This window comes from Cherax quadricarinatus, chromosome 49, assembly GCF_038502225.1.
Source record: "Cherax quadricarinatus isolate ZL_2023a chromosome 49, ASM3850222v1, whole genome shotgun sequence".
Lineage (NCBI taxonomy): Eukaryota > Metazoa > Arthropoda > Malacostraca > Decapoda > Parastacidae > Cherax > Cherax quadricarinatus.
The window spans coordinates 6,837,389-6,861,277 of NC_091340.1; the positions used below are offsets into that span (position 1 = coordinate 6,837,389).

Genomic DNA, 23,889 nt, shown 5'->3' on the forward strand with positions numbered 1-23,889 from the left:
ACATGACCTCACAAATAACCTCACACATGCCCTCACATATGACCTCACATATGACCTCACACATGCCGCCATATATGACCTCACACATGCCCTCACATATGACTTAACATGTGACCTCACACATGCCCCACATGTGACTTCACATATGACCTCACATATGACTTCACATATGACCTCACATATACCCTCACATATGACCTCACACATGCCCTCACATATGACCTCACACATAACCTCACACATGACCTCACACATGACCTCACACATGACCTCACACATAACCTCACACATGACCTCACATATGGCTTCATATGACCTCAGACATGATCTCAGACATGACCTCAGACATGACCTCACATGACCTCACACATGACCTCACATATGACCTCACACATGACCTCACAAATGACCTCACATATGACTTCACATGACCTCAGACATAACCTCAGACATGGCCTCAGGCATGATTTCACACATGACCTCACACATGACCTCATGACCTCACACATTACCTCACACATGACCTCACATATGATCTCACACATTACCTCACACATGACCTTACACATGACCTCACACATGACCTCACACATAACCTCACACATGACCTCACACATGACCCCACACATGACCTCACATATGACCTCACACATGACCTCACACATGACCTCACACATGACCTCGCACATGACCTCACACATGACCTCACACATGACCTCACACATGACCTCACACATGACCACACATGACCTCACATATGATCTCACACATTACCTCACACATGACCTTACACATGACCTCACACATGATCTCACACATAACCTCACACATGACCTCACACATGACCTCACACATGACCTCACACATAACCCTCACACATGACCTCACACATGACCTCATACATGACCTCACATATGATCTCACACATTACCTCACACATGACCTTACACATGACCACACACATGACCTCACACATAACCTCACACATGATCTCACACATGGCCTCACACATTACCTCACACATGACCTCACACATGACCTCACACATGACCTCACATATGATCTCACACATTACCTCACACATAACCTCACACATGATCTCACACATTACCTCACACATGACCTCACACATGACCTCACACATGACCTTACACATGACCTCATACATGACCTTACACATGACCTCACACATGATCTCACACATAACCTCACACATGACCTCACACATGACCTCACACATGACCTTACACATGACCTCACACATGACCTCACACATGACCTCACACATGACCTCATACATGACCTCACATATGATCTCACACATTACCTCACACATGACCTTACACATGACCTCACACATGACCTCACACATAACCTCACACATGACCTCACACATGACCTCACACATGACCTCACACATAACCTCATACATGACCTCACACATGACCTCACACATGATCTCACAACCTCATACATGACCTCACACATGACCTCACACATGACCTCACACATAACCTCATACATGACCTCACACATGACCTCACACATGATCTCACACATAACCTCACACATGACCTCACACATGACCTCACACATGACCTCACACATGACCTCACACATGACCTCACACATGACCTCACACATAACCTCATACATTACCTCACACATGACCTCACACATGACCTCACACATAACCTCATACATGACCTCACACATTACCTCACACATGACCTCACACATGACCTCACACATGACCTCACACATAACCTCACACATGACCTCACACATGACCTCACACATGATCTCACACAACCTCATACATGACCTCACACATGACCTCACACATGACCTCACACATAACCTCATACATGACCTCACACATGACCTCACACATGATCTCACACATAACCTCACACATGACCTCACACATGACCTCACACATGACCTCACACATGACCTCACACATGACCTCACACATGACCTCACACATAACCTCATACATTACCTCACACATGACCTCACACATGACCTCACACATAACCTCATACATGACCTCACACATTACCTCACACATGACCTCACACATGACCTCACACATAACATTGACCTCGGGAGTGTAGTGAAGATACAGTTGGGTCATATGTTAAGTAAAATTTTGAGTAATAGTTAATCCTCACAAATTATTGTAAATAAATCTAATTTATACAAACCTGAACTTATATTCATATTGTAATCAGTACTATATTTTTATGAGACTTGATTCAATATTTGCTAAAAAAAAAAATAGGAGCTCTGGTTACTAGTAATGTAAAACCAAGACAACAGTTTGTAAGTGTTCACGATAAAGTGGATAGAATGACTCACGAAATCGTAATGACACGATTGCAAACAAACCATACCACGGGCGGGGATAGAACCCGCGATCAGAGAGTCTGAAAACTCCAGACCTTTGAATTTTGAGACTCTCTGATCGCGGGTTCTATCCCCGCCCGTGGTATGGTTAAGTGGACAGAATTCTTGGCTTCATATCAAGAAATATAAATAACAGGAGTAGTCAGTTTATTCTTCAGCTCTGCTAATCATTGGTTAGGCCTCATTTAGATTATGTTACACAGTTCTGGTCACCGTATTACAGAATGGATAGAAATGCGATGGAAAACCTACAAGGAAGAATGACAAAATTGATCCCATGTATCAGAAAAAAAATCCTACGAGGATAGACTGAGGCCCTGAATCTGCACTCTCTAGAAAGGCGTAGGTTTAGGGTGTTATGATTGAGGTGTATACATGGAAAATAGGAGTGACTAAAGAGGCAAATAACGAGCTAAAAGTATCTAACCATGACAGGACTCGCAGCAATGGTTTGAAGTTGGAAAAATTTAGATTTAGAAAAGATGTAGGAAAATGCTGGTTGGTCATTGAAGCTAAACCATTGTGTAGTTTTAAAAATAGGCTGGACAATAACACTAGTGTACAGATTAATTGGGACATGAGTAAATTTTGTGATTATCTCATAATATGTCTTAATCTCCGGCTTCATTAATGTAGTTTGGATTCTTTTGTTTTCAGAAGAGTTTGCTACCGACTTTTGGCAATCATCCAGCTGTGGTGTTACCCTCTGACTTTCGTCAGTGCTACAACAGCGCTTGTTCTGTAAGGCTATTCGTGCAAACGTTCTCCATGAGTGAATGTGGTTTTGCCATATTTTTCCCTTCAGTTCATGATGGATGTTACACTTAGGAAGCGTGCAAGTATTGTAGCTCTTAGAAAACATTCTGATTTGGGTATCAGACAGATAGCCGAAAATATGAGCCTAGCAAAGTCAATTGTTGGTCGTATTCTGAAGAGAGTTAACGACACTGGTGATTGTGGAGCGCTGCATCGAGGAAGATCCTCCAGGAAAGTCTCTGTCCACAATGGGATCTTGCTCCATGCCACACTTCCAGAAAAATGCTGGCATTCTTCGAAGACAGTGAGCTAAGCGTTCTAAATTGGCCTGGAAACTCTCCTGACCTCAACCCACTTGAGAACCTACGATCAATAACCAAATGCAGGATCGTGAAACAGGGCTAACGGTGAGAAACTAATTACTGCCGTTATGAAGACCTGGTACGACGACGAACTTGCCAAAATGTGTTCAAAGTTGGTCGATTCTGTACCTAAGTGTGTAACAATGCTTATAAAAGCAAAGGGTAGTCAGTAATGGTTTTGATAGAGTTCCACATAGAAGGTTATTGAAGAAAGTAGAGGCTCACGGAATAGGAGCAATTTTTATTCCTGAATATGTGTATGATTGGCAGATAGGTACCAGATAGTTTTGCAAAAACGGGGAAAAATTACAGTGGGAACGTGTCACAAGCGGTGTTCCACAGGGTTCAGTGATGGGCCCCTTGTTATTCACAATTTACGTAAACGACATAGATGATTTAATAAATAGCGACATAAGCAAGTTTGCCGATGACACCAAAACAGACCGTCGAATTAATTCTGACGAGGACTCTAGAAGATCTGAATAGACTGTTGCAACGTTCGGAGAAATGGCAGATGCACTTTAATAAAGACAAATGCAGAGTTCTAGGCGTTGGAAAAAAATCACCATGACACATAAACTAAATAATGTAGGTTTTTATATCAAGGATTGCAAAAAACATTTATGAGTTCTGGTCAGCAGTAATCTAAAACCAAGACAACATTGCATAGGTGTTCGCGATAAAGTGGATAGAATTCTTGGCTTCATATCAAGAAGTATGAATAACAGGAGTCCTCAAGTTATTCTTCAACTGTGTGGGGATAAAGATACATATATACTGTTCAGGACATTTATTAAAGGAAACGGTTTTACTACAAGCGGCTTCTTTAGTCTTAATACAGAGATAACTAAAAAAAAAAAACGAGTATATATAGTGGCAGGAGCCAGGTGGAAGGTATCATGGGAAGTAGTAAATTAGTAGTAGCAATAGTAGTGGTGGTAGTAATAGTAGTAGTAGGAGTACAATTGTAGCCAGATGGGTTGGGTTTGAGAAGGAGCTATCAACATCATGTTACAGTGGTCTCCAGAATGGGTAATGTACGGCTGGTTACCAGTTTAGATATACTGTTACTTCCGAACTTCTGAAGGATAGTATTACTGATAGCAACTAGTGCAGCCTCTAGACACTTTCGTTGTTTTAAATCTTCTTCCTTAATGACTGTTCTGGCCTCAATGAATTTCATGAAGGTTCAACATCGTCTTTGTGTTGAACACACCCGTCTCTACGGTCATCGCGGCTGTGTACGTTTTTGTGTACACTGATACTAATGTTCAGAGATAATGTGAGAAATCACGAAGGTTCATGGAATTTCACACACACACACACACACACATACACACACACACACACACACACACACACACACACACACACACACACACACACACACACACACACACACACACACACACACACACACACAGAGCTAAGGGGAATGTCCTACGAAGAAAGGTTAAGGGAAATCGGTCTGACAACACTGCAAGACAGGAGGGTCAGGGGTAGCATGATAACGACATACAAAATACTGCCTGGAAAATATAAAGTGGACAGAGACAGGATGTTCCAGAGATGGGACACAGAAACAAGGGGTCACAATTGGAAGCTGAAGGCTCAGATGAACCAAAGGGATGTTAGGAAGTATTTCTTCAGCCACAGAGTTGTTAGGAAGTGGAATAGTCTGGCAAGTGATGTAGTGGAGGCAGGAACCATACATAGTTTTAAGACGAGGTACGATAAAGCTCATGGAGCAGGGAGAGAGAGGACCCAGTAGCGGTCAGTGAAGAGGCGGGGCCAGTAGCTGAGTCTCGACCCCTGCAACCACAATTAGGTGAGTACAGTTAGGTGAGTACACACACATGGAGCAGGAAGAGTGACCTAGTAGTAACCAGTGAAAAGGCGGGGCAAGGAGCTGTGAATCGACCCCTGCAACCACAACTAGGTGAGTACAACTAGGTGAGTACACACACACACTGGAGGACAGGAGGGTTAAGGAAGACATGATAACGACATACAAAATACTGCTAAGAATTGACAGGGTGGACAGAGACAGGATGTTCCAGAGATGGGACACAGAAACAAGGGGTCACAATTGGAAGTTGAAGACTCAGATGAGTCAAAGGAATGTTAGGAAGTATTTCTTCAGTCATAGAGTTGTCAGGAAGTTGAATAGTCTGGGAAGTCATGTAGTGGAGGCAGGAACCATACATAGCTTTAAGACGAGGTATGATAAAGCTCATGGAGCAGGGAGAGAGAGGACCTAGTAGCGATCAGTGAAAAGGCGGGGCCAGGAGCTATGAATCGACCTCTACAAACACAAATAGGTGTGTAACGTGCCAAGTAGGTAAAATTGGCCAATTAGCAAGAACTCATTTAAAATTAAGTCCTTTCTAAAATTTTCTCTTATACGTTTAAAGATATATTTTTTTCATTTGTTTATGTAAAAATTAATAATTTTGCACCAAAAGTACCTTAGAAAACTTACCTGACCTTATTATAACAAGCGCAATTTAATTTAGCCTAATCAGAACATAGGTGTATTTGCGGTAGGGCGACAGCTGATCAATTCGGACTTCATGGTCTCGTGTGTCACACAGCAGAAGGGAAGTATGCCAGACATGAGGAGGTCAATGACATCATAAAGAGAAGCCTCGCCACAGCCCGTTGCCCAGCTCAGCGGGAACCCCAAGTACAGAAGTCTGATGGAAGTCAAAAGCGTCCTGATGGAGCCACTATGTTACCCTGGAAGGATGGAAAGCAGATTGCCTGGGACTACACCTGTGCCGCCACATTGGCAGACACCTACTTGCCATACTCCATAGTGGAAGTGGGTGGAGCTGCCAGCCACGGGGAGACCCAGAAGATCCGAAAATATGAAGACCTTCCCCCTTGCTATAAGTTCATTCCAATAGAGTCGGAGACCCTTGGAGCATGGGGCAAGTGTGCTCTAAAGTTCCTCAAAGAGCTGGGTGAAAAGCTCATCATAGAAACCAAGGAACACAGGGCGACCAGCTTCCTCTTTCAGAGACTCAGTGTTGCGATCCAGAGAGGAAATGCCTGCAGCATTCTGGGCACGCGGCCCACCGCCGGGGAGCTGGACGAAGTATTCGAGATGTAACTCTGAGTTTCCTATGTTGTTTTACTTTCTGTTGTATTTTTTGTGAATGTTTGGCCAATGTATTTTGTCTTTATATATATATATATATATATATATATATATATATATATATATATATATATATATATATATATATATATATATATATATATATATATATATATTATATATATATATTATATATATATATTATATATATATATATATATATATATATATATATATATATATAAATAGCTCTTGTTCTTTTTTATTTCTTCTATTGTCCATGGGGAAGTGGAAAAGAATCTTTCCTCCGTAAGCCATGCGTGTCGTATGAGGCGACTAAAATGCCGGGAGCAATGGGCTAGTAACCCCTTCTCCTGTATACAATTACTAAAAAAGAGAAGAAGAAAAACTTTATAAAACTGGGTTGCTTAAATGTGCGTGGATGTAGTGTGGATGACAAGAAACAGATGATTGCTGATGTTATGAATGAAAAGAAGTTGGATGTCCTGGCCCTAAGCGAAACAAAGCTGAAGGGGGTAGGAGAGTTTCAGTGGGGGGAAATAAATGGGATTAAATCTGGAGTATCTGAGAGAGTTAGAGCAAAGGAAGGGGTAGCAGTAATGTTAAATGATCAGTTATGGAAGGAGAAAAGAGAATATGAATGTGTAAATTCAAGAATTATGTGGATTAAAGTAAAGGTTGGATGCGAGAAGTGGGTCATAATAAGCGTGTATGCACCTGGAGAAGAGAGGAATGCAGAGGAGAGAGAGAGATTTTGGGAGATGTTAAGTGAATGTATAGGAGCCTTTGAACCAAGTGAGAGAGTAATTGTGGTAGGGGACTTGAATGCTAAAGTAGGAGAAACTTTTAGAGAGGGTGTGGTAGGTAAGTTTGGGGTGCCAGGTGTAAATGATAATGGGAGCCCTTTGATTGAACTTTGTATAGAAAGGGGTTTAGTTATAGGTAATACATATTTTAAGAAAAAGAGGATAAATAAGTATACACGATATGATGTAGGGCGAAATGACAGTAGTTTGTTGGATTATGTATTGGTAGATAAAAGACTGTTGAGTAGACTTCAGGATGTACATGTTTATAGAGGGGCCACAGATATATCAGATCACTTTCTAGTTGTAGCTACACTGAGAGTAAAAGGTAGATGGGATACAAGGAGAATAGAAGCATCAGGGAAGAGAGAGGTGAAGGTTTATAAACTAAAAGAGGAGGCAGTTAGGGTAAGATATAAACAGCTATTGGAGGATAGATGGGCTAATGAGAGCATAGGCAATGGGGTCGAAGAGGTATGGGGTAGGTTTAAAAATGTAGTGTTAGAGTGTTCAGCAGAAGTTTGTGGTTACAGGAAAGTGGGTGCAGGAGGGAAGAGGAGCGATTGGTGGAATGATGATGTAAAGAGAGTAGTAAGGGAGAAAAAGTTAGCATATGAGAAGTTTTTACAAAGTAGAAGTGATGCAAGGAGGGAAGAGTATATGGAGAAAAAGAGAGAAGTTAAGAGAGTGGTGAAGCAATGTAAAAAGAGAGCAAATGAGAGAGTGGGTGAGATGTTATCAACAAATTTTGTTGAAAATAAGAAAAAGTTTTGGAGTGAGATTAACAAGTTAAGAAAGCCTAGAGAACAAATGGATTTGTCAGTTAAAAATAGGAGAGGAGAGTTATTAAATGGAGAGTTAGAGGTATTGGGAAGATGGAAGGAATATTTTGAGGAATTGTTAAATGTTGATGAAGATAGGGAAGCTGTGATTTCGTGTATAGGGCAAGGAGGAATAACATCTTGTAGGAGTGAGGAAGAGCCAGTTGTGAGTGTGGGGGAAGTTCGTGAGGCAGTAGGTAAAATGAAAGGGGGTAAGGCAGCCGGGATTGATGGGATAAAGATAGAAATGTTAAAAGCAGGTGGGGATATAGTTTTGGAGTGGTTGGTGCAATTATTTAATAAATGTATGGAAGAGGGTAAGGTACCTAGGGATTGGCAGAGAGCATGCATAGTTCCTTTGTATAAAGGCAAAGGGGATAAAAGAGAGTGCAAAAATTATAGGGGGATAAGTCTGTTGAGTGTACCTGGTAAAGTGTATGGTAGAGTTATAATTGAAAGAATTAAGAGTAAGACGGAGAATAGGATAGCAGATGAACAAGGAGGCTTTAGGAAAGGTAGGGGGTGTGTGGACCAGGTGTTTACAGTGAAACATATAAGTGAACAGTATTTAGATAAGGCTAAAGAGGTCTTTGTGGCATTTATGGATTTGGAAAAGGCGTATGACAGGGTGGATAGGGGGGCAATGTGGCAGATGTTGCAAGTGTATGGTGTAGGAGGTAGGTTACTGAAAGCAGTGAAGAGTTTTTACGAGGATAGTGAGGCTCAAGTTAGAGTATGTAGGAAAGAGGGAAATTTTTTCCCAGTAAAAGTAGGCCTTAGACAAGGATGTGTGATGTCACCGTGGTTGTTTAATATATTTATAGATGGGGTTGTAAGAGAAGTAAATGCGAGGGTCTTGGCAAGAGGCGTGGAGTTAAAAGATAAAGAATCACACACAAAGTGGGAGTTGTCACAGCTGCTCTTTGCTGATGACACTGTGCTCTTGGGAGATTCTGAAGAGAAGTTGCAGAGATTGGTGGATGAATTTGGTAGGGTGTGCAAAAGAAGAAAATTAAAGCTGAATACAGGAAAGAGTAAGGTTATGAGGATAACAAAAAGATTAGGTGATGAAAGATTGAATATCAGATTGGAGGGAGAGAGTATGGAGGAGGTGAACGTATTCAGATATTTGGGAGTGGACGTGTCAGCGGATGGGTCTATGAAAGATGAGGTGAATCATAGAATTGATGAGGGAAAAAGAGTGAGTGGTGCACTTAGGAGTCTGTGGAGACAAAGAACTTTGTCCTTGGAGGCAAAGAGGGGAATGTATGAGAGTATAGTTTTACCAACGCTCTTATATGGGTGTGAAGTGTGGGTGATGAATGTTGCAGCGAGGAGAAGGCTGGAGGCAGTGGAGATGTCATGTCTGAGGGCAATGTGTGGTGTGAATATAATGCAGAGAATTCGTAGTTTGGAAGTTAGGAGGAGGTGCGGGATTACCAAAACTGTTGTCCAGAGGGCTGAGGAAGGGTTGATGAGGTGGTTCGGACATGTAGAGAGAATGGAGCGAAACAGAATGACTTCAAGAGTGTATCAGTCTGTAGTGGAAGGAAGGCGGGGTAGGGGTCGGCCTAGGAAGGGTTGGAGGGAGGGGGTAAAGGAGGTTTTGTGTGCGAGGGGCTTGGACTTCCAGCAGGCATGCGTGAGCGTGTTTGATAGGAGTGAATGGAGACAAATGGTTTTTAATACTTGACGTGCTGTTGGAGTGTGAGCAAAGTAACATTTATGAAGGGATTCAGGGAAACCGGCAGGCCGGACTTGAGTCCTGGAGATGGGAAGTACAGTGCCTGCACTCTGAAGGAGGGGTGTTAATGTTGCAGTTTAAAAACTGTAGTGTAAAGCACCCTTCTGGCAAGACAGTGATGGAGTGAATGATGGTGAAAGTTTTTCTTTTTCGGGCCACCCTGCCTTGGTGGGAATCGGCCGGTGTGATAATAAAAAAAAAATAATAAAATATATATATATGTATATATATATATATATATATTTATATATATATGTATATATATATATGTATATATATATATATATATATATATATATATATATGTATGTATGTATATATATGTATATATATATATATAATTTAGAACGAAAATCATTGCGTCGCACTACATGTTTACTCTTTAGAGAATGAATTTCATAATGTATCGTTCACTTCTAGTGATTTTTGTATGGTTCTGTGGAGAAGTGCGCAGAAAACATGCGTCAAACTACAACGTTATCATCGCGGTGATTCTTAGAATTAGTTTTCCTTGCAAATATTTACACGGGGGGAGGAGGGGTTGTTAAGAGCTGAACTGCACTCTCTTGAAGGAGAGCGGTGCCTTGATGCTGCTGAAGGGCTCTTGATTCGAGGAAAGGGAGCTACCCTCCCAGTCCTTGAATCAAATCTCATCAGCCTCCCCGCCTGGCGCTGTATGGCCACCACTAGCGTACTGTTTATTATTATTATTATTATTATTATTATTATTATTATTATTATTATTATTATTATATTTACTAAAGCTTCGTCTTTACCGTTGCATGTGCTGCAGCATCTGTTGCATGTACTGCTCTCGGCTGTGACCATCACTGTCTTCTGAATGCTGAAGGAGAACCTTCCTGTGCGTGTAGGGAGGGCCACATCCTCTCCCAGGCCAGACACTGTCTCCCCACCTGTGCTGTGAGTATATATATCGTATATACAGGGAGTTTCTTGATATATACTGCTTTGAAACTGCGTCCATCTTTTTGAAACGTCCTGTATCTATGAGCCTGCTAAGTTTTAGTTATCATAAGAGGCGTCAAATTAAAGGTGCTTCATTGTGTGTTGTATGGTGCTTAGGTTGGTAATGGAGGGTGTCAGCACAAGTGTCAGCTGACTGCCTCTGGCCCTGTGTGCACCTGTCATCCCCAGTACCTGCTGGCTCCTGACGGTCACTCATGTATTCGTAAGTACCTGTGTTCTGTAGGTGATGGATGCTGTACTGTAGAGGTTGCTCCCTCCTGCTGCTGCTGTAGTTAGTTCTCCCTTCTGCGGTAGTTCTTAATTCCTCCTCCAGTAGTTCCTATTTCCCCCTCCAGTAGTTCCAACTTCCTCCTCCAGTAGTTTATTCTCCCTCCAGCGGTTCCTTCTCCCTCATCCAGTACTTCCTTCTCCCTCCTCTAGTAGTTCCTACTCCCTCCTCCAGTACTTCCTACTCCCTCCTCAAGTAGCTCCTACTTCCTCCTCCAGTAGTTCCACTACATCTTCTGGAGGTGTATACTTGTGATACAGCTGCATCATTGTAAACTGAATATTGTATAGGTCAGTATACGTACATTAAATTTAGATTTTGTCACCAGATTAGGTATTTGTGTACTCCATTCTCCTTATTCACCTTCTGGACGGAAGCATGATCCATCCTGTGGATAGTAGCACGACAACATATCCATTGTATGGACGGCAGCACAGGAGCAAATGGATACACAAGCAACATAGGCAATAGGCCTTGAAGAAACTAATGAGTATACTCTTGGATATTCGATATATTACAAATTGTTACTTTTTATGTATTATACCTCGTGGTTGGTGTTATTCCTGGTATTCCTCAGCCTCGTGTGCCATCAAGAACGGCGGGTGTGAACGTAATTGTCACAACACGGCCACAGGGGTACGTTGCTCGTGCCCCAACGGCTTCACATTGCATGCTGACCAACGATCGTGTCTGGGTGAGTCTACCCTTCCCTAGGTTACCCACTAATCCACGGGATTCATGTCTTTTCTGTTGCTAACTGTAGTTTATGAGTTTAATCCCCTTAGTCCATAGAATCTTCCCATTGTTTGTAGGTTGTGAGTTAAATCCCTCATTTCAGAGATGTTCCCACTGATTCTAAAGCTTGTAGCTTGTAAGATAAATCCCCTTAGTCCAGATAAAAGAGACAGATCCCCAGGGATTTGTCACTTTTCGACTGTTACTTGTATTTAAAAATATATATAAATCTTCATATACATTGTTTTTAGGCTTTGTGGGTATGTAAAACTCAGTAACCTCTTCCTGTGGTCGCTAATAAAGTATGCCGGTGTATGACGCTGGGAGAGTGCCTTATGGAGGCGTCCCAAATCATTATGAGTTAGTATCTTATCCTCAAGGCGCTCAGGGCATCACAGTCTGTGAGAAGGTTAGGTAAGGTTCGTCAGGAAACAGGACAAGTGTCTCCTGGCGCGGGTCTTAGGTGATGACCAGCCATTTGAGCTTTCGGTCATGTGACCGAGGCCTTCTGCTTACTTACCGGTTCACTCTTTATTCTGTGAGAAGACCAATCACAACAACAACGTGGATGGAACAAGTCACAATATACTCACATTTATGAATAAGGATGGAAGAAATCATGACACAAAGCGTGATTGCAGATATGAAAAAATACTACTGTGACATTTTCTCATTAATATGGATACTAAGACGACGTTGAGGCCCGTCATGAACCATTGTTATTTGTGACTCAGAAATGGTTCAGGGAGGACAGAAACTTCGTCTTAAACTTTCTTTCCATAAGGCATTTTGTGCTATTTTGTGATATTCTGAAACCCCAGAGAAAGAGCTCCACGAAATCTCTTAGTTTTGCCGTCGTGGTGAGACCAGAAACATCACAGGAAATTTTCCGGTGTGTACGCTGCGTACCTAAGTTTACCGCGTTAACTTCGGCAAAATCCAAATCCTGCGTGAGTCAGTGTAACTCATCTGCAAAATAGTAGGACTCGTGGCTCGGTTGGAAACGCTCTCGCCTCGCATATTGAATGCCCGTGGTTCATTTCCCGGTGCGGGTGGAAACGTTGAGCATGTTTCCTTACACATACTGTCCTTGTTCACCTAACAGCAAATAGGTACCTGGGTGTTAGTCGACTGGTGTGGGTGGCATCCTGGGGGACAAGACTGAAGGACCATAATGGAAGTAAGATAGTCAGTCCCCGATGACCCACTGATTTTTTGGGGTTATCGTGGGTGGCTAACCCTTCCCGGGTTAAAAATCCGAAAAAATTTGTCTAATTTGATCCTGTCTCCCCCATAAGACGTGGACGAGTGCCGGGGTCAGGAGGAGGGAGGCTGTGATCAGCGGTGTGTCAACAACTACGGCAGCTACGAGTGCGTGTGTCCTCAGGGGTATAAACTACAGCCTGACGAGCGCTCCTGCAGGGACATCAACGAGTGTGCCATCAACGGCACCTGCCAGCACTTCTGCACCAACACCCCAGGCTCCTACAGGTGCTCCTGCGACACGGGATACCAGCTCTTCGCCGGCGCCCACTGCGGAGGTACACTGGCAGAAAAACTTAACTGGCATTTAAATTGAAATTTGCAGCATACATCTTTTTCAGAATATGGTTTGAAAAATGATGTATAAGAATTATCACAACAATGATATAAAATGCCTTCCAGATAAGGAATTAGACACATGTACAACACCTGGGTATCTTTGTTTAAAGACATCTCGCCAACCAGTGTTGTTTCAGTCTACTGTTTGTTGGTCCTCGAGTAAAGATCCCCAGGTGTAACCCATGTGTCTTTTTCTGAATCATCATAAATCAATACACACCCGTAGTGTACATCCAGTGAGAGGTGTATTACGCAGTCTATATGCACTGGAACTTTATTTACTAATCCCTGGAATAGAGAGTAAAGCATTTTTTATATATATGATGAACAGCAGCCTTAATTACCCCCGTGCGCTCGACAGCCTTTCAATCTTAAGAACCAACCATTATGCCATATATCATCAATGACGTTTCGACCTCCTGTATTTAGATATGAATGAGTGTAGCACGAACAACGGTGGGTGTAGCCACACCTGCGTCAACACACAAGGCTCCTATTACTGCCAGTGTATGGATGGCTTCAGATTACACTCCAACAACAAGGATTGTCTTCCCACCGGCAGATGTACACCCTTCAGGAACCCCACCAAGGCTGAGGTACATTATATGTGTGTGTGTGTGTGTGTGTGTGTGTGTGTGTGTGTGTGTGTGTGTGTGTGTGCGTGTGTGTGTGTGTGTGTGTGTGTGTGTGTGTGTGTGTGTGTGTGTGTGTGTGTGTGTGCGTGTGTGTGTGTGTGTGTGTGTGTGTGTGTGTGAAATACACCCCTTTCATGGAAGGGGGGCTTTTGATGACGGTGAAGGGCTCTTGATCTAAGGAAATGGAGCCGCCTTCTTCTCCCTTGGACATAACTTGATTATCTCCCATTCCTCATTCACTGTTTAAACCCCAAGAGTTTAGCGTTTATCCATAAATAAATATTAATATTATATGAAAATAATAATACATCAGCATTGTTATCATTATTATTATTATTATTATTATTATTATTATTATTATTATTATTATTATTATTATTTTATTGTTGTTGTTGTTGTTGTTGTTGTTGTTGTTGTTGTTGTTGTATATTACCTGGGAAATGGGAAGCAGTTAAGTTCTATTTGAGGAAAGGGAAGATACCTCCAATTCCTCGGATCAAGAACTCTTCAGCACCTTCCCTCCTTGAAGGGTGGGTGACGCTACCTGTTGTGTTATGGTGCAGGTCTCGTGCTACCACCTGGAGGACTACAGCTACGAGGAGAGATGCACAGTGAGATGTCGCCCTGGGGCTACCTTCACCACAGGGGCTCAGGACTACTACGTCTTCACCTGTGGCCAGCACACTGGCTTCACCTGGAGGGCCCACCCTGTGGAGGTTAATACCTCCTACCTCTCGTGTTCAGGTGAGTTAATTCCTTGTACCTCTCAGGTTACCTCTGACCTCTTACGTTCAAGTGAACCTTACCTCTGTCCGTGTAATATGCTTAAGTTTCTCCGTGTAATATGGTTAAGTTTTTCCGTGTAATATGATTCAGTTTCTCCGTGTAATATGGTTCAGTTTCTCCGTGTAATATAATTCAGTTTTTCCGTGTAATACCAGGAGAGGGTTTCAGGGATCAATGGCCCCGCGGCCCGGTCTGTGACCAGGTCTTGCAGTGCATCAGGGCCTGATCAATCAGGGTGTTACTGCTGGCCGCACGTAAACTGACGTACGAACCACAGCCTGGCTGGTCAGGTACTGACTTTTGGTGCCTGTCCAGCTCCTTGAAGACAGCCAGGGATCGATTGGTAATCCCCCTTATGCGTGCTGAGAGGCAGTTGAACAGTCTTGGACCCCCTGACACTCCCCGTGTAATAATATCTAAGTGGGTACATCTCTGTATACGGGTATCAAAAAGTTACTGATGTTAAGCATTGCATATATGTTAATAAATAAAGCATATTGAAGACATTTGAGTATCTTGATCGACAATAAAGACACCTAAGTGTTACACCTGCTTCTCAGTCATTCAGTAGGTATATTCGGGTGTTAGATGAGTGTTATGGGTGGTATCCTGGGAAAGGAAAACGGCCAGATACCATAAACTGAACGAGTTTCAAAATCAGCCTATCCTAGTAAAAAAAAAATGTACCTTAGAGAGCAGGTTTGATTTTAAATTATGATATTTTTCCTGTTTCTATACAATACAACATTCTTGGTGAAATTTGTATCCGCAATGCAGCTAGAATTTGAAAACAAAAATGGCAGCGAAGAATCGGCATAGAATGGGCCAACAGGACTACCTCAGAGCTTAAAAACATCGAAATATGAAACAAAAAGAATATTTCTCGTGTTCTGTTCGTGTTTTCAAGTTGTTGCCGTGTTTTGTACATTCATCAGTGTGTAAAATTTAAAGAAATAACGCCCCACAGAGGTGACAGTGAGCCCGGGGTACAAACGACTGGCACGACTCATGTTGACGACCAGGATGGACGACAACACCACTCTGGAGAGTGTACTGCAAGGTCTCACACAAGTCCTTACAGGTAAGAGCAAGAGCCTTGTTCACGTTCTTACAGGTAAGAGCAAGAGCCTTGTTCACGATCTTACAGGTAAGAGCAAGTCTTCCCCAGGTCCTCACAGGTAAGACTCTTCTCCAAGTCCTCACAAATCAAAATCATTTGCCAGTTCAAAACAATACATCAAACTAATTTAATGTATCAAAAACTATAGATATTTTGTTATTTCCAATCGAATTAATAACATTACAAAATATATGCTCTTACACAAGCTTAATTGTCCTGAAGAAGGGTATATACACTGAGAGATATACTTTTCCCGTTATATACACGCTGAGTATACTTCAATCATTTTCATTTATAAGAGTATTAAATAATATTTTCCCAGTGTTGAATACTACGGAGTGATTCTTTGTTTTGTTTTAATAGGGTTTGAAACCTTTCTAGGGTAAGTCACTGAACCTATTTATTATGTAATCAAGACTTCGTGTCAGTAAACACTGTGTTGGTCCCTGACGAACTAAATACCAAGACTAGTGTCAGCAGTCTTCTTTCTGCTTTGTATATCAGGAATAACAGTCAAACAAATGAAGTACCTGCCCCCGAAACTGCAAGATGTTTCTGGTAAATATCTGTAATGCTATTCTGGTCTCTGGACACTTTTCCGTGGCACCTAAAACATCGAGGATGAAAGTCATTGCAAAACCCAGTGAAGACAAACATATGCAAGAAAACTACAGAGCTATCTCCTTACTTGAAGTCACTGACAAAGTCTGAAAAAAATCATCTCTAATTGGGTGAACTATTACATGGATTTCCATCACCTCTTCACTGGAAAGCAGTTTGGTTTACGGACCCACAGAGGAATCCAATACTCCATCAGTATCATCTTCGATGCCGTGGACAGCCTGCGTAAGCAGGGCAACCTTGCCCTGACTGAGACTCGGGATGATGTTCACAATACCTTTGACAGCCTGTGGCACGACGGCCTCATGTTCAAACTTGCTGACCTTCCAGATCACAGCTGGACTTTTCGTAGATTAATATATAACTTCTTAACTTTTAGAAGCATCATCCCCACCTTCAACTGCAAGACGGCGGAGTCATTCACACCAGCAGCTGGAGTGCCACAGGGATCATGCTTGAGCCCTATTCTCCCCAACCAGAATACAATGACACCATCATTACCCAGTTTGCTGACGATGTTATCCATGTAGTATCATCCACCCTTGCATCGAGAAAAAACAGGCATGAGAGGGTGAGAGATAAAATGAATACGGAATTACGAAGAACAGCTAACTGAGAGAAGAAATGAAGAATCACGACCAATCCTGACAAGGTCCTCATCAGCACTATCAGATGTTAGGCCACAATAATTGAAAACAACGGAGGTATCTCCATCAGAGGTACACTTATCACCATAAAAAAACGAATAAGATCCTGGGCTACAAGACAGACAGATTACTCCACTCTATATCACACATCACCAGTAAGGTAAACTTTGTAAAAGTTCGTCTCAGCCTGCTATACATGTTTAATCAGGTCCCCTCTAATATGAGGAAGCACCTGGAGTTTACCTGGAGATAATGAGTAATCTCCCTGAAGACATAGAAGAATGGGTACCACCAGAGCCAATCTATGTTCAAGACAGATAAAACCATCCTTACTCTTGATATATCTAACCAAGTAACATCTGAAAATCACCCAAGGCAGAACACCGCCTCAGAAACAGATAACTGACCACCAGCTCCAGCAAGCACCTCACATCTAGGACAAACATTCTGCCTTTTGAACTGCGGAAAAAAAAAAACAGCAATTAAAACAATATACCCGCCACCAGTTCACTGTCATGCACGTATACATCTTGTATACAAGTGTGTGGCTGATGGGTGGTGTGGTATACAGTCATCTGATTATTATTCATAATACAACACACACACCTTTATTAATATACGCCAAAGTGGTTGGGCCACTTACCATTATTATCCCCTCCTCGCCCCATCTACCTCTCTTCCACATTCCATCCTTCTTCCTTTCCCAACTTACCAAACCTCTGGTTAGGGAATTGAAAAATTGTTTTTCTTTCCTGACGAATCAAACACAAAGACCAGCGTCAACAAACACTGTCTTGTTAGTGTACTAATGCAGCATTATGTTACACATGTTTACGACGACTCCAGTGAAAACAAGTCACTTTAACTTTCTGGGGGATATCCTGGTGAGTAATTTACACATACTGCTATTTACAAACATTATCTCTGCGTCCACAGCAGGACCCGAACCTGCAATCTCTGTATCAGAATCCACAGTGGCTCCGTGGTAAAGTACTGTGGACTCTGATACAGAGTTTACAGGTTCGAGTCTTGCTGTGGACATAGAGACAATATCTGCAAATAATTTCGCCTGTTTGCAAATTGTTAAGCATATGCTGTTATGTATGATAATTTACGTAACTGTATGCGTACCTATACTTAAATCAATTTACCAACTTATTTACTCACACCACAGAGAAGATGAGCTACTGCAATGACAAGTGTCAACTGAGGTTTGTGTCAGAGGAACTCACAAACTCGAAGAAGCTTAAGAAGAAACTACAGCTTGACCCGGACCAGCAAGTGGTGAGTCCTGACACCCTACTTTTGTTAATGTGAAATATAGCAGAATAGGTTGAAATAGGATAGATTAGAACGGAATGGAATTGTATGAAATAGAACAGAATATAATAGAACGGAATTTAATAGAATAAAATAAAACGGAATAGAATACAACGGAATATAATAAAATTAAATGGAATAGAACGGAGTAGAATTGAACAAAATATAATAGAACGGAATAGTATACAATAAGATAGAATACAATACAATACAATAAAATATAATCGAACGGAATATAATAGAACATAATGGAATGCAATAAAAAGAATAGAACAGAACAGAACAGAACATAATAGAACGGAATAGAGTAGAACACAGCATCAGATTGGGGAGTGTGGAGTGAGTGTTCCAGTATCTGTATGTGGATATGTCAGCTCAGGATATATACAAGGAAAGATGTGTATATTTCAGCGTATATACAGTGAAGATGTATATATCTTAGCATATATACACCGAAGGGTGTATATATCTGGGCGTATATACACTGAAGGGTGTGTATGTCTCTGTATATACACTGAAGGGTGTGTATATCTCAGTGTATATACACTGAAGGGTATGTATATCTCAGTGCATATACGCTGAGAGTTTACATTATTCACCAGTTTTGATATTAAAGTATTGTTGACTGATGGTGAACAGGTGGCGTACAGTTTTAACGACCATCGTGTAGTAGATAGGCTTTAAACCCAGTTAGGTAAGCAACCACCCAGCATATCAACTGATGGGTCTATGAAGGATGAGAGATGTTCTCACCTAATTGTGGTTGCAGGGGTCGACTTATAGCTCCTGGCCCCGACATCTGTGGAAGGAAAGACGTTTATCCATGAAGGTCAGACAGGGAATAATGTACCAGAGTATAGTAGTACTAAGACTGTTGTATGGGTGTGAAGAATGAGCTTTAAACGTTGCAGCGAGGGGGAGGCTGGAGGCAGTGGAGATGTCGTGTTTGAGAGCAATGTGTGTTGTGAATATAGTGCAGAGAATTCAAAGTGCAGAAGTTAAAAGATGGGAAGTTAAAAAATGGTATCGAGTTACCAGAGGCAAATTAAGAGTACTGAGGAGGGTTTGCTGAGGTGTTGATATTTAGAGAGTATCAAGGAAAATAGTTTAACCAAGAAAATACATACTCTTACATCATCTAGGGTGGAGGGAAGGAGAAGTAGGAGTCCATCCCAGGAAAGGCTGGAGGGAGGGGATGAAGGAGGTTTTAAGTGCTATAAGCTCAGACATTCAACGGGCGACTGTGAACGTCTTAGATCGGAGTGAGTAGAGGCAAGTGATTTTCATGCTTTGACGTGCTGTTGGAGTGTAAGCAAGGTAACATTTATGAAGGAATTCAGGGAAACGGGTTAGTCGGACTTGAGTCCTGGAAGTGGGCAGTACGGTGCCTGCACTCTGAAGGAGAAGTGTTGGTATGTTAGGTTTTTTTTTGGGGGGGTCACCCTGCCTGGGTGGGAGACGGCCTGTGTTAAAAAAAATATTATAATAGGTTGTTTAATGGAGTTTAAAGCCTATCTACTACACGAGGGTCATTAAGGTTGCATGTCGCCTGTACACCACCAGTCAAAAATACTTAAATTCCAAAATTAGTATACCTGGAGTATACCTAGAGTTTAGCTGGAGAGGGCTTCGGGGGTCAACGCCCCCGCGGCTCGGTCTGAAACCAGACCTCGTGGTGGATCAGGGCCTGATCAACCAGACTGTAAAGTAAACTATCAGTGTGTATACACTGAAAGAAATACACCTCTGTTGCGTATAATATACTTATAAAACATCAGCAATAATAATAATAACAACAACGATAATAATAATAATAATAGTAATAATAATAATAATAATAATAATAATAATAATAATAGCAATAATAATAATAATAATAATAATAATAATAATAATAATAATAATAATAATAATAATAATAATAGCAATAATAATAATAATAATAATAATAATAATAATAATAATAATAGTAATAATAATAATAATAATAATAATAATAGTAATAATAATAATAATAATAATAATAATAATAATAGCAATAATAATAATAATAATAATAATAATAATAATAATAATAATAATAATAATAATAATAGCAATAATAATAATAATAATAATAATAATAATAATAATAATAATAATAATAATAATAATAGCAATAATAATAATAATAATAATAATAATAATAATAATAATAATAATAATAATAATAGCAATAATAATAATAATATTAATAATAATAATAATAATAATAATAATAATAATAATAATAATAATAGTAATAATAATAATAATAATAATAATAATAATAATAATAATAATAATAATAGTAATAATAATAATAATAATAATAATAATAATAATAATAATAATAATAATAATAATCGTGGAAAACGACACTTGTGTACAGTTGGACATATTTATTATTAGTACTGACGAAGCCACTAGGGGCGAAACGTTGTCTTTAATAAATACCCACAACTGCACATACTGGTCAGTTTCCACTGTTTGATTCTCTGTGACCCTAACATCAACACTCTTCATCTTTCCACTGATGATTCTGAAGGTTCGCACCAAGTTCGAGGTACTGGCCTTCCCTACGACACCACGTAAGTGTGGTCGTAAGTGCCTGAGGCTGTACGCCCAGCGACTGCTGCACGACGTGTTGCGTCCTCTGAAGAAGACACTACTGGAGCACCAGTCCATCAGCAGGTATCAGTGCTAGTGAGGCTAGTTGTGGGTGCTAGTTTTGCCTTAGTTGTGAATGGTAGTTATCATACTAGTTTTTATATTAGTAATTAATTAGTAATTCTATATGTCATAGAAGTTTTAGTAATATTAGTGCTAGATGGCATCCTTGTAGTAAGGTTAGGTAAGGTTTGTCAGGAAACAGGACTAGTGTTTCCTAACGCTGGTCTTAGTCATATGATGACCCACAGCTGGAGCTTTTGGTCATCTGACCGAGGCCTTCCACTGGCTTACCCCTCCACTCCTTTAAAAATTAACTTTATAATTGTATCTACCACTTGTATTGGATACTGCTATACTAGAAGTGCTAGTTGGGATAGTGATTTTAGTGTTAGTTGTCATAGGAGTAAATCAACTTACTTTCATTCCGTACAGAAAGGTATATACTTAAAGCATCGTGCGTTGTGATAAGTTTAGATTTAGAAAGGACATAGGAAAGTATTGGTTTGGAAATAGGGTAGTTGATGAGTGGAACAGTCTACCTAGTTGGGTTATTGAGGCTGGGGCTTTGGGTAGTTTCAAATTTAGGTTGGATAAGTACATGAGTGGGAGGGGTTGGATTTGAGTGGGATTTGCACATCAGAGCTTATTTCTTGGGTAGCATTGAAAATTGGGTTGGTCAAATGTTTGTTGAACATCAAAATGGTATACAATACCGACAGGTTGTTAGGTAAGACACATATGCAACAGTTAGACATCTTTATTCCGAAACGTTTCGCCTACACAGTAGGCTTCTTCAGTCGAATACAGAAAGTAGGCAGGAACAGTAGAGATGTGAAGACGATGTAATCAGTCCATCACCCTTAAAGTCGTAGAATTTGAGGTTGTCAGTCCCTCGGCCTGGAGAAGTTCAGTTCCATAGTCAGGAACTATCTGAAGATCAAGCGACAGTGCGGAGACTTAAATACTGTCGGAAGGAGAGGTGCAGGGTAGTAGTAGTAGTAGTAGTAGTAGTAGTAGTAGTAGTAGTACTGTTCCTGCCTACTTTCTGTATTCGACTGAAGAAGCCTACTGTGTAGGCGAAACGTTTCGGAATAAAGTTGTCTAACTGTTGCATATGTGTCTTACCTAACAAATGTTTTGTTAGTGGGATGAATTGTAAAGGACCTGCCTAGTATGGGCCAGCAGGCCTCCTGCAGTGTTCCTCCTTTCTTATGTTCTTATGTTCTTATGTGACCTGGTTACTTGATTGTTTCAGTGTAACAGGTCACCAGTACCAGGTCCTGCCCAAGACGTACAAGGCTCGTGGTCCCATGAAGGTGGCTTGTCCTAATGGCTTTGTTCACGTAGGCAAAAAGTGTGGTAAGTGTTACTTGTTTGGAAACAAACACAAAAGATAAACACTAGGACATTTAGTGACCAGATTCCCAGGAGCGAAAGGTTTGCACTGAAACGACCTAGTGTTTGTTTTATGTGTACCTGCCTAGCATGGGCCAATAGGCTTACTGTAGTGTTCCTTCAGTCTTGTGTTCTTATGTTCCCCTGACGTGAGTATATGACATAAGATCACCTACTCAGTTATTCATCAATGCTGGCTTAGTGAAGCTAGTTTTCCCGCGTCCTTTAAAAATAGTCAGTTCCTAGAAGAACTCATACATAATTTAAAACATAGAGAAGTTATATGTAGTAAATTATTAAGATTTTTAACTTAGATAAACCAATGTGAGATTTCCATTCTTGTAACAGGATCTAGATGGTATTTTTAGTGTCACTACTGTTTACATTTACACTGAGAGTTTAATTTTAATCTTTATAATTAAGTATTAAATTACTCTTAACTGGTGATGTATAAGTGTGATACAGACTTAAAACCCTCGTGTAACAGATACATATTGAGCCCCATTAGCCACTCTAACCAACGGGGGTTAATGCTAGGTGTGTGTGTGTGTGTTTTTGTGGTTCACAGTGGCATGCAGTTTAGGGTCATACCACGACGTAAGGAAGGACGAGTGTGTGGCATGTCCAGTTAGCAGCTACCAGCCACAGGAAGCCAAGGTCAAATGCCTCTCTTGTCCTGTTGTGGATCACCCTCATATCCCACCCAAAACTGGCGCAAGGAACCTCTCTGAATGTGCAGGTTAGTTATACCGAGTATAAGTTTCTCAGTTTATACATGCTGAAACTACTGTAATCCGTCTTAGGGATCAAAGTATTGTTGACTGGTGGTGTAGAGGTTGTGTAGGTGAAGGGAAACGTGCAGCTGATGCGACATTTTTATTGTGACAACGTTTCGCTTTGCCAAACTGTTACAAACAATACAAGGACTTGGCAAAGCTCCTGGAGAGCGAAACGTTGAGACAATAAAAGTGTCGCATTAGTTGTACATGTGTCATTTTACCTAACATATTGTCGGCAATTCTACCAACATTATTACACGTTACATGCAGTCTTAATG

At 40.9% G+C, this 23,889-nt stretch overlaps 1 protein-coding gene across 7 annotated transcripts in view; it reads left to right on the forward strand.

Annotated features, from left to right (window-relative positions):
* LOC138854107 (signal peptide, CUB and EGF-like domain-containing protein 1) overlaps positions 1 to 23,889 on the forward strand; it is an 84,014-nt gene that overhangs the window by 44,444 nt on the left and 15,681 nt on the right. For all 7 annotated transcript variants that reach the window (XM_070095156.1, XM_070095155.1, XM_070095157.1 and 4 more), the window contains exons 5-15: positions 10,819 to 10,946; positions 11,109 to 11,214; positions 11,858 to 11,974; positions 13,314 to 13,556; positions 14,047 to 14,213; positions 14,816 to 14,996; positions 16,006 to 16,119; positions 18,601 to 18,710; positions 21,313 to 21,458; positions 22,693 to 22,796; positions 23,401 to 23,571. In XM_070095156.1, the coding sequence (XP_069951257.1) occupies positions 10,819 to 10,946; positions 11,109 to 11,214; positions 11,858 to 11,974; positions 13,314 to 13,556; positions 14,047 to 14,213; positions 14,816 to 14,996; positions 16,006 to 16,119; positions 18,601 to 18,710; positions 21,313 to 21,458; positions 22,693 to 22,796; positions 23,401 to 23,571 (1,587 nt within the window). The remainder of the gene's footprint in view (positions 1 to 10,818; positions 10,947 to 11,108; positions 11,215 to 11,857; positions 11,975 to 13,313; positions 13,557 to 14,046; positions 14,214 to 14,815; positions 14,997 to 16,005; positions 16,120 to 18,600; positions 18,711 to 21,312; positions 21,459 to 22,692; positions 22,797 to 23,400; positions 23,572 to 23,889) is intronic.